The sequence below is a fragment of the Daphnia carinata genome, chromosome 9 (genome assembly GCF_022539665.2).
Source record: "Daphnia carinata strain CSIRO-1 chromosome 9, CSIRO_AGI_Dcar_HiC_V3, whole genome shotgun sequence".
Lineage (NCBI taxonomy): Eukaryota > Metazoa > Arthropoda > Branchiopoda > Diplostraca > Daphniidae > Daphnia > Daphnia carinata.
In genome coordinates, this window is record NC_081339.1 from 2,349,886 (window position 1) to 2,360,077 (window position 10,192).

At 38.3% G+C, this 10,192-nt stretch overlaps 3 protein-coding genes across 5 annotated transcripts; 2 read left to right on the forward strand and 1 right to left on the reverse strand.

The window, feature by feature from the left end:
- The first annotated feature begins 173 nt into the window (after positions 1-173).
- Positions 174-1,660, forward strand: LOC130689215 (fatty acid hydroxylase domain-containing protein 2-like). Of its 2 annotated transcripts, XM_057512250.2 has the most exons (7): positions 174-267; positions 343-446; positions 525-670; positions 750-934; positions 992-1,121; positions 1,206-1,489; positions 1,551-1,660. In XM_057512250.2, exons 1-6 carry the CDS (start codon positions 236-238, stop codon positions 1,482-1,484), a joined length of 876 nt encoding a protein of 291 aa, XP_057368233.1. In that variant the 5' UTR covers positions 174-235; the 3' UTR covers positions 1,485-1,489; positions 1,551-1,660. The 2 variants fall into 2 exon arrangements, with proteins under 2 accessions (XP_057368233.1, XP_057368232.1); XM_057512249.2 differs by having other exon boundaries at positions 1,206-1,634.
- Positions 1,661-2,366: 706 nt separating this feature from the next.
- Positions 2,367-4,259, reverse strand: LOC130689201 (uncharacterized). Its single transcript, XM_057512230.2, has 5 exons — positions 4,105-4,259; positions 3,552-4,037; positions 3,272-3,473; positions 2,958-3,209; positions 2,367-2,893 (listed from the first exon to the last, which is right to left on the reverse strand). The coding sequence occupies exons 1-5, from the start codon at positions 4,213-4,215 to the stop codon at positions 2,415-2,417; spliced, it is 1,530 nt and encodes a 509-aa protein (XP_057368213.1). The 5' UTR covers positions 4,216-4,259; the 3' UTR covers positions 2,367-2,414.
- Positions 4,260-6,796: 2,537 nt separating this feature from the next.
- Positions 6,797-9,365, forward strand: LOC130689234 (bolA-like protein 3). Of its 2 annotated transcripts, XM_057512273.2 has the most exons (4): positions 6,797-6,891; positions 8,709-8,762; positions 8,822-8,951; positions 9,019-9,365. In XM_057512273.2, exons 2-4 carry the CDS (start codon positions 8,718-8,720, stop codon positions 9,177-9,179), a joined length of 336 nt encoding a protein of 111 aa, XP_057368256.1. In that variant the 5' UTR covers positions 6,797-6,891; positions 8,709-8,717; the 3' UTR covers positions 9,180-9,365. The 2 variants fall into 2 exon arrangements, with proteins under 2 accessions (XP_057368256.1, XP_057368255.1); XM_057512272.2 differs by lacking the exon at positions 6,797-6,891 and having other exon boundaries at positions 8,608-8,762.
- The last annotated feature ends 827 nt before the right edge of the window (positions 9,366-10,192 follow it).

Below are 10,192 nucleotides of genomic sequence, written 5' to 3' on the forward strand. Positions count from 1 at the left end.
AGCTGAAGCGATTGAAACTTCTTTGGGGTTTCCCCACTTCGAGCTATTTTTATTCGTTTGGCAAAGCAATTTAAAGTAGGCTACCATAATGATTTTTTGTGTGTGAAAGACTTTCACCTGTGAGTCTATAAGGCAGAGCGCGAGAGCAGAGTTCCACATTATCATCATGGAGCTGAAGCGGCTACGTGGCTGGCAGACGGGACCGTTTCACTTTGCCAGTGCGTTATTACTTCTTATGGCGATTGTCTACTCTCGAGTTCTGTTAACGTATACGAATTTTTCCGTGTTGCTATTTTATTTTGAATCGTTTTAAATAAAACAGTTGTGTTTTGGTTGCTGTAGTCAATTGCAACAGTTACGGATTGCTCTAGGCATTGCGTTGCAATCGAAATGGCAAGAGGTTTTCCAGTTTTTTGGAGAGGATGACTACTATTTATACGTTTGGGGTAAGTCGTCCCCTTTGGATTAATTCTTTGATCGAAGTTTGGATAATTATTAAAATTTTTAACGTATGTCTTTCACAGGTTGTGTACTTTCCATGCAAATCCCATTTTGGGGTGTTGGTAGCATATTCGTTTTAATGGATTATTACGGTTGGCCTAAGTGCGTGTTCAAGTATAAGATTCAACCTGGCACTAATCAGCCAGTTGATTTGAATAAGGTTATTCAGGTATACTGTATTAGAGTAGACCAGTGGTATTACTTTAAAAAATGAACAACTCCCCTGAAACTTAATCGATGCTCTGTAGACCGCAAAGGTAGTGCTGATGAATCAGTGGCTGCTCACCTTTCCCCTTTTGCACGCCAATTACTATCTGAAGAAAATAACGAATACCATGCCAAATTTCGCTGAATTACCAACTTTCGAACGCATGTTGATAGACTTGGTTGTCTTCCTCATAATCGACGAGATTGGACTTTATTATATGCACAGGTAGAAACTTTGCCTTTTCTTGATACGATGTTGTTTAAACTGCTAGTCCTTCCGTAGATTACAGCACCATCCGAAGTTATACGCATCAGTACACAAAAAACATCATGAATGGCATGCTCCCATCGCCATCGTTTTTACATACAGCACTCCAATTGAGTATATCATGACAATCATTCCGGTCAACATAGTAAGTCACAATTGCTCGTTAACATACTTTAGTTTTGTATGAATTGTATTTTGAAACTTAATTCTTTTCCTGTTCGTGTTACAGGGCCCGATGATTATGAATCCTCACATAGTCACGTTATGGGCGTGGTACGCACTAGTTCACCTGAGAGGAATAAAGAACCATAGTGGCTACGACTTCCCTTGGACTTTGTGGACATCGGCACACGCACACGATTTTCACCACATGACAAGCAATAGCTGTTTCGGCAAATCGCTTGTGCTAGATCGGCTGCATGGAACGGACAAGGCTTTCCGTGTTCATATGGCTCGAAAGAAAGCGTTGGAAAACCAAGCCTTTCAAACATCCAGCAAATCTAAATGACTGGGGTAAGCTGATAATCCTTTTCAAAAGCTGAATGACGTCATTAGTTACTGGAATTGCATGCAGTTTGTCGGGGGCATAGCTTTACGGATAGAACATCATGCAGGTTGTGATGCACCGTAAAATTTTGGTGGAACGAGGAACTTGAGAAAATAAATAATACTCTGCGTACAATTGATTGAATATTAATTCAATGCGAATTGAGATCGCGTTCTTTTTGACGCTCATATCAATCGCAAATAATTGTACTCTTGGACCGTTGGAATAGAACTTTCGTCTTTAATTTCCCTTTTCGCGTACGTAAAGACGATCAGTCTCCGTAGGGAAAGTGCCTATGAGAAAGTCTGGATCTTTTGTTTGATTCAGCTCTCGGATTTTTGTTTTCACATCCGCCAAGTTTCACTGTGCAATGTACAGTTAGACGAATATTCGCCCTTTGAAAGGAAGAAGGCATGGTGAGTCACAATTCGGGCAGTTCAACGACATCAGCGGACCATGAAAGAACCTTTATTCCGAAAAGCCTCCAGAACCACAACAGAAACGATGTACTGAATTGGACGCAGGATGATGGATGTGCGCACTTGTATGGAAATTTGGAAAGCAACATCATGTGTCGTGGTTCTCCATACGGGTGCAGCGTTTCGTCTAACTATCGTAATTTGCGGTGGCAACTGTACACCATCATCCATAAGAATCGAAGATGGACAGAACCACAGAGCTTACATACTGGTGATTTCAGGATGCTCAAATGTAGGCATACCAATTGAGGCCTTCTAGTAGAAAGAAAAAGAGACAAGAAGTGGATCTTTGCTCTCATTTCTCGATCTTTTCAAACTTTAAATCGGTTTAAAATCTAAAGTGCCAATAATATCTTAGATGAAATATCAAAGACAAGCAGTTTCAGGACGTATAAGTGTATTGTTCCTTAATTTATTGGCTAAAAATGTCCTCCTCCAACAGCCAACCGGTAAAGTGGGTGTAGTAGTAATTACTGTCAAACAAGTACACGCCAGGTGACATAGCTGTAATCTGCAACCAAATTTGGTCTCCGCTTTTTAACATTAACGTTGACTGGAGAGTGACGGGACTAAACTGGACGACGTTGTTGCCCTTTTCAACATAACCCAATGCAATTCTTTTTCCGTTTGAATACAGACCTATGGAAAGGGCAACTCTGGATGTGGCGGGGGTAGTTGGGAAATTCACCACTCCTGTGAATGTGAAAAAATAAGTTCCCATCCTGGGTGCTGTAAATTTCCCAGACGACAAATCCATAGCCTTTCCGGTGTTCAGTTGTTCAATCTCGAATGGAATGGGAGTTTTCGTGCGATTGAAACTTGCGTTTTTCTGCACGAAGAAGTAGGTCGGCAAAGATTTAACATCGGAATATCCAATCCAAGTTTGGAATTCTAAACGAAAAAATGTTTGCACAATAAAACAAAAATAACAAGGAAATATAATTTCTTATTTTACTTTGCTGGTCCGGTCGCCTTGAAAAATCACAGTGAACAGTTTCGACAAATTTTTCCCCCTTAACGGAATAGAATCCGCTAAAGACGTGGCCTATACGCCATAGATCTTCGCAAGATGAAGGCAATTGTTTAGTTTCCAATTTTCCCCAGCATTCCAAAGGGCCAAGCGTGTGCAATCCGGACGAACTGTTTTCCATAGTTCGACCGAAATTCAAACGCATGATTGGAAGAATATTCTTGTCCGTTATTATCCCTACATTATTTTACATATTTTTAAGGATATGAACAATGGTAGCATTTTGAGATGTTAAATACCACTATCGGTTAAAGGTTTCTGGAAAATGGAGTCACAATTGCAAGTAATATGAGATTCGACGCAATTTCGATCGATTCCGCACTGACAAGTGTGCATACTTTTGTTGTTTCCAGACCAAAAGTATTGCGATTCTCCGTTCTTGTCATCCCACCACGAAAAGTCAACACCGTTGAATTGCAGGGGAGCACTGATACACTCGTACTAAACGATTTCATTAAAGGAATTGAAAACAAGTGTTTTATCAGAGATCTGAGGGCTAAATTGAAAAAAAAAATGTACCGTGATGGATTGTTGGCATTCCTCGGATAATGCGATCAGTGCAGCAACTTGTCTACTAGATGCACCGTAATTAATTTTACGAGAATAGCATCCGCGGCCGGCGCAGTGCCCGACGTCCGTTTTCGGTTCTGTATCGTGAAAAATTAAAGTCGAACCCGAAGTCATGTTACAGTAGACGGTGAAGGCATCGTCCCCAATTCCTTTTCCATCCGGGTCTATCCAGTACATTCCGGAATCCAGTAAAGGATTTGCTTCACTCATCTCGTAACAAGTTCGGTAGATGGGGTTATTTTTTACGATTTGATGATCAATTTCAATAGTGTCAGCGACCATCGGGGTAGTATTTTCCTGTTCATTTTGTAATGTGGTAAGAACAGACTCTTGCTGCTCTGCCTTTTCTTCCAACGCAGCTATTTTCGCTTCCAGTGCGATCACTTTCGTCTCTAAATTCAGAACTTTACACTCCAACACCTCTTTGATGTCAGCCTTAAAAAAAAACATGTACAACATGAATTAACACATTTTTTTTTGTTAAATTAAAAAAACAACTCACGTAATTAGTTTCCAGTAATTGTACTTTTTCGTACAAAGAAATTCCAGTGGTCAATGGAAACGATGCAAAGAAAAGAAGCAAACAGGAATGGACGGTGAAAACGAAACTCATGTCGGACAGTAACCGCGTTTAGCTTTGAACTGAAACGCTATATTCACAGTGCCGACAAGTGTTAGACCACAACTAGGGAAGAAAAATCCTCTTCGCACGACGTACAGCACAGAAGGGTGTGAATCTCATGGCAGGTTTTGTGAAGCTTCCGCCGCTGGTGTCAATAATACTTTGGCTGTCACCACCGCTGAGATTTGGCCTCAGCCTAGCCAATCAAAAGTTTGGGTCGGGCATAACGGTATTTCTTTTGACACCTGAGATTTTGTTTCGTGTAAGGAGCTGTCGTAATCAAGAATCATAAGGAACTTAATGGCCTTCTGGTTTACCTGTTACTTTTGTAACAATCCGAAACGCTCCAGGACAAGCTATTTGGCATTTTTAAAGGATCATGGGTGGTCAAAAAAACCTTACAACAAAGGGCGTTATTTTTTTAAATTTTTTTTTTAAATTTTAGTCTCGGGGCTATGTAGTGTTCAAACTTGACCCACGGGGCATCGCGAAAAGGCGGTCGTTTCGGGGTGAAAAACATACACGCTTTTCAAGCGGGGTGGGTTTTCGGGGTAACGGCGGGAACCCCGCTATTTTTGAAAATTCTGTCATCGTGGAAAAATGTTCAACAAACAGAAAAAAAATGTACTATTGGCACCAAGTTTAAAATCCACAAGAGCTATGAAATTAAATGTATTTTTTAATTTGGTAAAAAAAAATATTGTCTTACAAAGTTTCAAATAAATCTAATATAAGAATGAATGAAATGGATTTGACAATGTCCTTTTAACAAGAATAAGTTGTAACAAGACAAAAAGTTTTGTACCATTAAACTGCTCTATGGAAGGAACAGTAAAAGTAATTCGAAAACACATTAAGTTGGGCGTCCATAGCCGAGTGGTTATGGCGTCTGATGATCATCAATGACCCTAGATGAGGCTTAGAGGGATTGAAGTAATGTACATGGAAACATGGGACATGGAACCTGAACTTGGGGCGCGAGTCTACGGTCGATGATCACATTTTTTCCCAAATTAACGGCATTTGAGAAATAAAATAAAACAAAGGAAAAAGTAAAATGTAAAATTAGTAATTCAACGTAATTATGTAATTAATAATTAACAATAACTTCCGGTGAATTATAACATGATGTCTGTCCAGACGATCACCAGGGTCAAAGGTTCGAATCGGGATCATACCAAAATGTTTTGCATTTTTAATTTTAGATTTTATAAAATTTTTAGGTTCGCTATGTGTTTGGGATTCGTAGAATATGCTTTTTAGAATTTTTTCTGCTAATTAACTAGTTGTAGCAAGAGTTGAAAGATAGGTTCTTTTCAGTCTGCGTAATGTTGGCATGAATTGTACTAATATGTTAGGTAATCTGTGTATTAAAGTTAATAGAACCCCGCCTTAATTTGAAAGGCGATAGAAAATTATTTTTTTATCTGTGGATCTGGCAACGTTTAGGCTCAAACAGACGACGAAACGGGTTATAAATGTAAACAACGAACGAAGAAAAAGAAAATTCTTAGTTAAATAATGCATACTGCCGTTGTCTGTTGTATAATTAAAATAAACATTTTCCCGAAGTTTTATGGTGTCCTAATACTTTTCTTAGCATGTAGTTCTCTGAATTTTTTTTCCATAGGTCTAACATTTTCATGTTTCAGGCTTTTCAAGTTGTTAGGTTTTTAGGCACAGATTACTCAAGAATTATTTCAGCTGGAGAGGCATCACTTGTTAAGGTATTGAAACAAAAGTTTTCCGAAGCAAAGTACATTGAAGTGCAAGATATCTCAAGTAAACTCTTCAGTTCAACAAGTAAAGCCCAATTTTTGGATGACATATCGTTTGCATTGTATTTTAGGTGGCTGTGGTGCCATGTACAAATTCTACTTGGAGACTCCAGATTTCAAAGGTCTTAACCCAACCAAACAACATAGGTTAGTCACCGAAGCCCTTAAACAACAGATAAAGGATATGCATGGTGTCAGAATTGACACCAAGTTGCCAAGAGATGATGAATGAACTCTGAATGCTGGGACCAAAATAGAATTACCAGTCAAGGTTTAAATTTTTTTTGATTACTTGCTTTCATTTCAAGCATCCTTATAATATGGTCAAAAAGCTAAGCTGGCATCATTGTGACGTAAAGGGTAATCATCCTGTTAGTGCCTTAATTAAGCACTAGGCAATAAATGGTTTGAATAACATTATTTGTCTTGCGTCAGGATATATGTAAGAAAACAAAATATCTGATGTCAGGATTTGGCTTGACCTTTTGTGCAGTCAACAGAGTGGTGTTGAGGGTAGAATCTATTGCAACAAAATATTTTGGTGGAATAAGTGATTTTTTCGCTATTGCAACAAAATCTGTCGTTGTACTAAAAAATCGTTTCACCCTATTGTAACAAAATAATAAAAATACATCTACTACTAAGAAACTATATGAAAATTAACTGTTACTAATTAATATAAATATATTGTAATAATAATGCAACAGCGTTAGCAATAAAACTTATCTGGCAATCGCACCATGCGACTGAAAATCCTTCTGCTATCTAGAAAAAAAATCAGTATAGTCTCGTGGCGCAGTCAGGCATGTTGCTGTTTATGTTACTTTATGCCTGAATAATTTTTGGTGTGTTCATGTCGGTTGTGTCTTGGTGAAGGTGACATTTGAAGGTAAGTCCCAGTACTTATATTGATTAGTTTTAGCGATTTCCTTTCCAACTGATGTATTTTCGCCCGCCATCTTTGGCATGATTGGTTTTGGTCTTCTTTTCGGCAGACCATTTTTGCCTGGCCGCCTATGCCATCGTGAGGCATTTTTTGTTTTTGTTTTCGGCGGGCGATATTTTGGCCGGTTGCCTATGCCTTCGTAAGGCATTTTATTGCTTTTTTTTCTTTGTGCAATTATTGCACGGCTGCCCGTCCGCCCATTTCGAAGCATTTTTTGCTTTGTTTTTCTTTTTGGCCGCCCAGTTTTGGCCGTCCAGCTATGCCTTCGTGAGGTGTCTTTTATTCTGTGTTTTTTTTTTCGACGCGGCATTATTTTGCTCGGTCGCCTATGCCTTCGTGAGGCATTTTTGTTTTGGATTATTTTTTCATTTTGGCAAGCCATTTTTGACCGGCCGCTGCCTTCGTGAGGCTTTGTTTTCTTTTGCTTTTCTCAGCGTGTCCCGTGTGTAGAAGGGGCACTTAGATTGTAAAATTTGTATTTTATTTTCATCCGAAAGTGTTTGATAACTTTAGAAATTACCTGTGGTGGGGAATGGAAATCCGCTAGGTTCAAACTCGATTCCGGCAAATATGCGCTGATCAATTTCAATACTGTCAGTGACCGTTGGGGTATTATTTTCCTGTTCATTTTGTAATGTGGTAGTTGGAGACTCTTGCTGCAAAAAACATACTTGCTTTTCAAGCGGGGCGGGTTTTCAGAGGAGCTGGGGGAACCTCGCTATTTTTCAATATTCTGTCACCATTTAGCAAACAAAAAACATGTACCATCAACGTCGAGTCTAAAATCCATATCAGTTATGAAATTAAATTTATTCTTGCTTTTGGTTAAAAAACAATATTTTATTACGAATTGGTAAATAAAACTCATATCAGGATAAGTGAAATGGATTTTATTAATGTACTAATGGGTTTTGCAACATTATACTGCTCTGTGGAAGGAACATTAAAAGGATTTCAAAAACTCATTATGTTGGGCGTCCATAGCCAAGTGGTTATGGCGTCTGATGATCATCAATGACCCTAGATGAGGCTTAGAGGGATTGAAGTAATGTACATGGAAACATGGGACATGGAACCTGAACTTGGGGCGCGAGTCTACGGTCGATGATCACATTTTTTTCCAAATCAACGGCATTTGAGAAATAAAATAAAACAAAGGAAAAAGCAAAATGTAAAATTAGCAATGCAACGTAATTATGTAATTAATAATTAACAATAACTTCCGGTAAACTTCAACGTTATGTCCGTCCAGACGATTCCGAGGGTCAAAGGTTCGAATCGAGACCCACACCAAAACATTTTTTCAGCTTCAATTTTAAATTTTATTACATTTTTAGGTTCGTTGTATGTTTTCAATTCATGGAATGGCTTTCTAGAATTTTTCAGCTTATTAAGTAGTTTTATCAAGAGTAAAAAGATACGTGCTCGTCTGTTCAATCTGCTTCGTGTGGGCATGAATTGTACTAACAAGTTAGGTAATGTGTGTATTAAAGTTAATAGAACCCCGCCTTGATTTTGAAAATTAGACAAAATTATTTTCATTATTTGTGGATCTGGCAACGATTTGGGCTTCAAGCAGACGATGAAACGCGTTATGAACGTAAACAACGAACGAACAAAAAGAGAATTCTCAGTTGGCTAGTGCGTACTGCCGTTATCTGTTAGATAATTAAATCAAAACACTTTGCAGAAATTTACCAAAATTTTTCGGTGCCTCAAGTACTTTTCTTCAGCGTATAATTCTGTGAATTTTTTTACAGCCAGTTGGGATGTTGAGATCAGCAGCAAACCGCTTGATGCGCCAATCATCTCAGGTTCCTCAGAACGTTCTGGAATGTTTTTTTTTCATAGGTCTAATATTTTCATGTTACAGGTTTATCAAGCTGTTAGGTTGTTCGGCGCAGATCACCCAAGAGTTATTTCAGCTGGAGAGGCATCACTTGTTGAGGTATTGAAACAAAAGTTTCCGAAAGCAAAATACATTGAAGTGCAAGATATCTCAGGTAAAACTCATCAGTTCATCAAGTGAGCCCAAACTGTGTATGATATATTGTTTGCATTGTATTTTAGGTGGCTGTGGTGCCATGTACGAAATCTACGTGGAGACTCTAGATTTCAAAGGTCTTAACACAATCAAACAACATAGGTTAGTCACAGAAGCCCTTAAACAACAGATAAAGGATATGCATGGTGTCAGAATTCACACCAAGTTGCCAAGAGATGATGAATGAATACTGAATGCTGGGACTAAAATAGAATTTATCAGTCAAGGTTTAAAATTGTTTTGATTACCTGCTTTCATTTCAAGCATTCTTATAATAAGGGTGAAAAAGCTAAGCTGGCATCATTGTGATGTAGACAGTAATCATGCTGTAGTGCTTTAATTAAGCACTAAGCAATAAATGGCTTGAATAACATTACTTGCGTTGTGTCATGATATATGTAAGAAAACCAAATAGCTTATGTCAGGATTTGACTTGACCTTTTGTGTCATCAGCAGAGTGGTGTAGATGGTAGAATCTATTGCGACAAAATATTTTGGTGCAATAAGTGATTTTTTTTCGCTATTGCAACAAAATCTGTTGTTGCACTTAAAAAAGTCGTTTCACCCTATTGTAACAAAAGAATAAAAATACCTCTACTACTAAGAAACTATATTAAAATTAACTATTACTAATTAATATAAATATATTGTAATAATAATGTAAGAGCGATAGCAATAAAATTTATCTGGCAATCACACCACGCGACTGAAAATCCTTCTGCTATCTAGAAAAAAATCAGTATAGTCTCGTGGCGCAGTCAGGCATGTTGCTGTTTGTGTTACTTTATGCCTGAATTATTTTTGGTGTGTTCATGTCGGTTGTGTCTTGGTGAAGGTGACGTTTGAAGGTAAGTCCCAGCATTTTAATTGATTAGTTTTAGCGATTTCCTTTCCAATTGATCTATTTTCGCCCGCCATCTTTTGCGTGATTGGTTTTGGTCTTCTTTTCGGCAGACCATTTTTGTCTGGCCGTGCCATCGTGAGGCATTTTTTGTTTTTCTTTTCGACGGGTGATATTTGGCCGGCCGCCCATGCCTTCGTAAGACATTTTATTGCTTTTTTTTCTTTGTGCCATTATTGCCCGTCCGCCCATTTCGAAGCATTTTTTGTTTTGTTTTTCTTTTTGGCCGCCCATTTTTGGCCGTAAAGCTATGTCTTCGTGAGGTGTCTTTTTCTGTGTTTTTTTTTCGACGCGGCATT

Bases quoted from the DNA above. Each gene is read 5' to 3' on its own strand.
- LOC130689234 (XM_057512273.2), top strand. From the start codon at position 8,718: ATGTTGAGATCAGCAGCAAACCGCTTGATGCGCCAATCATCTCAG. The intron at 8,763-8,821 runs GTTCCTCAGAAC...TTCATGTTACAG, and splicing joins TGATGCGCCAATCATCTCAG to GTTTATCAAGCTGTTAGGTT. The intron at 8,952-9,018 runs GTAAAACTCATC...ATTGTATTTTAG, and splicing joins TGAAGTGCAAGATATCTCAG to GTGGCTGTGGTGCCATGTAC.
- LOC130689201 (XM_057512230.2), bottom strand. From the start codon at position 4,215: ATGAGTTTCGTTTTCACCGTCCATTCCTGTTTGCTTCTTTTCTTTGCA. The intron at 4,038-4,104 runs GTGAGTTGTTTT...TTTTTTTTTAAG, and splicing joins AATTACTGGAAACTAATTAC to GCTGACATCAAAGAGGTGTT. The intron at 3,474-3,551 runs GTACATTTTTTT...GAAATCGTTTAG, and splicing joins AATGCCAACAATCCATCACG to TACGAGTGTATCAGTGCTCC.
- LOC130689215 (XM_057512250.2), top strand. From the start codon at position 236: ATGGCGATTGTCTACTCTCGAGTTCTGTTAAC. The intron at 268-342 runs GTATACGAATTT...TGGTTGCTGTAG, and splicing joins TACTCTCGAGTTCTGTTAAC to TCAATTGCAACAGTTACGGA. The intron at 1,122-1,205 runs GTAAGTCACAAT...TTCGTGTTACAG, and splicing joins CAATCATTCCGGTCAACATA to GGCCCGATGATTATGAATCC.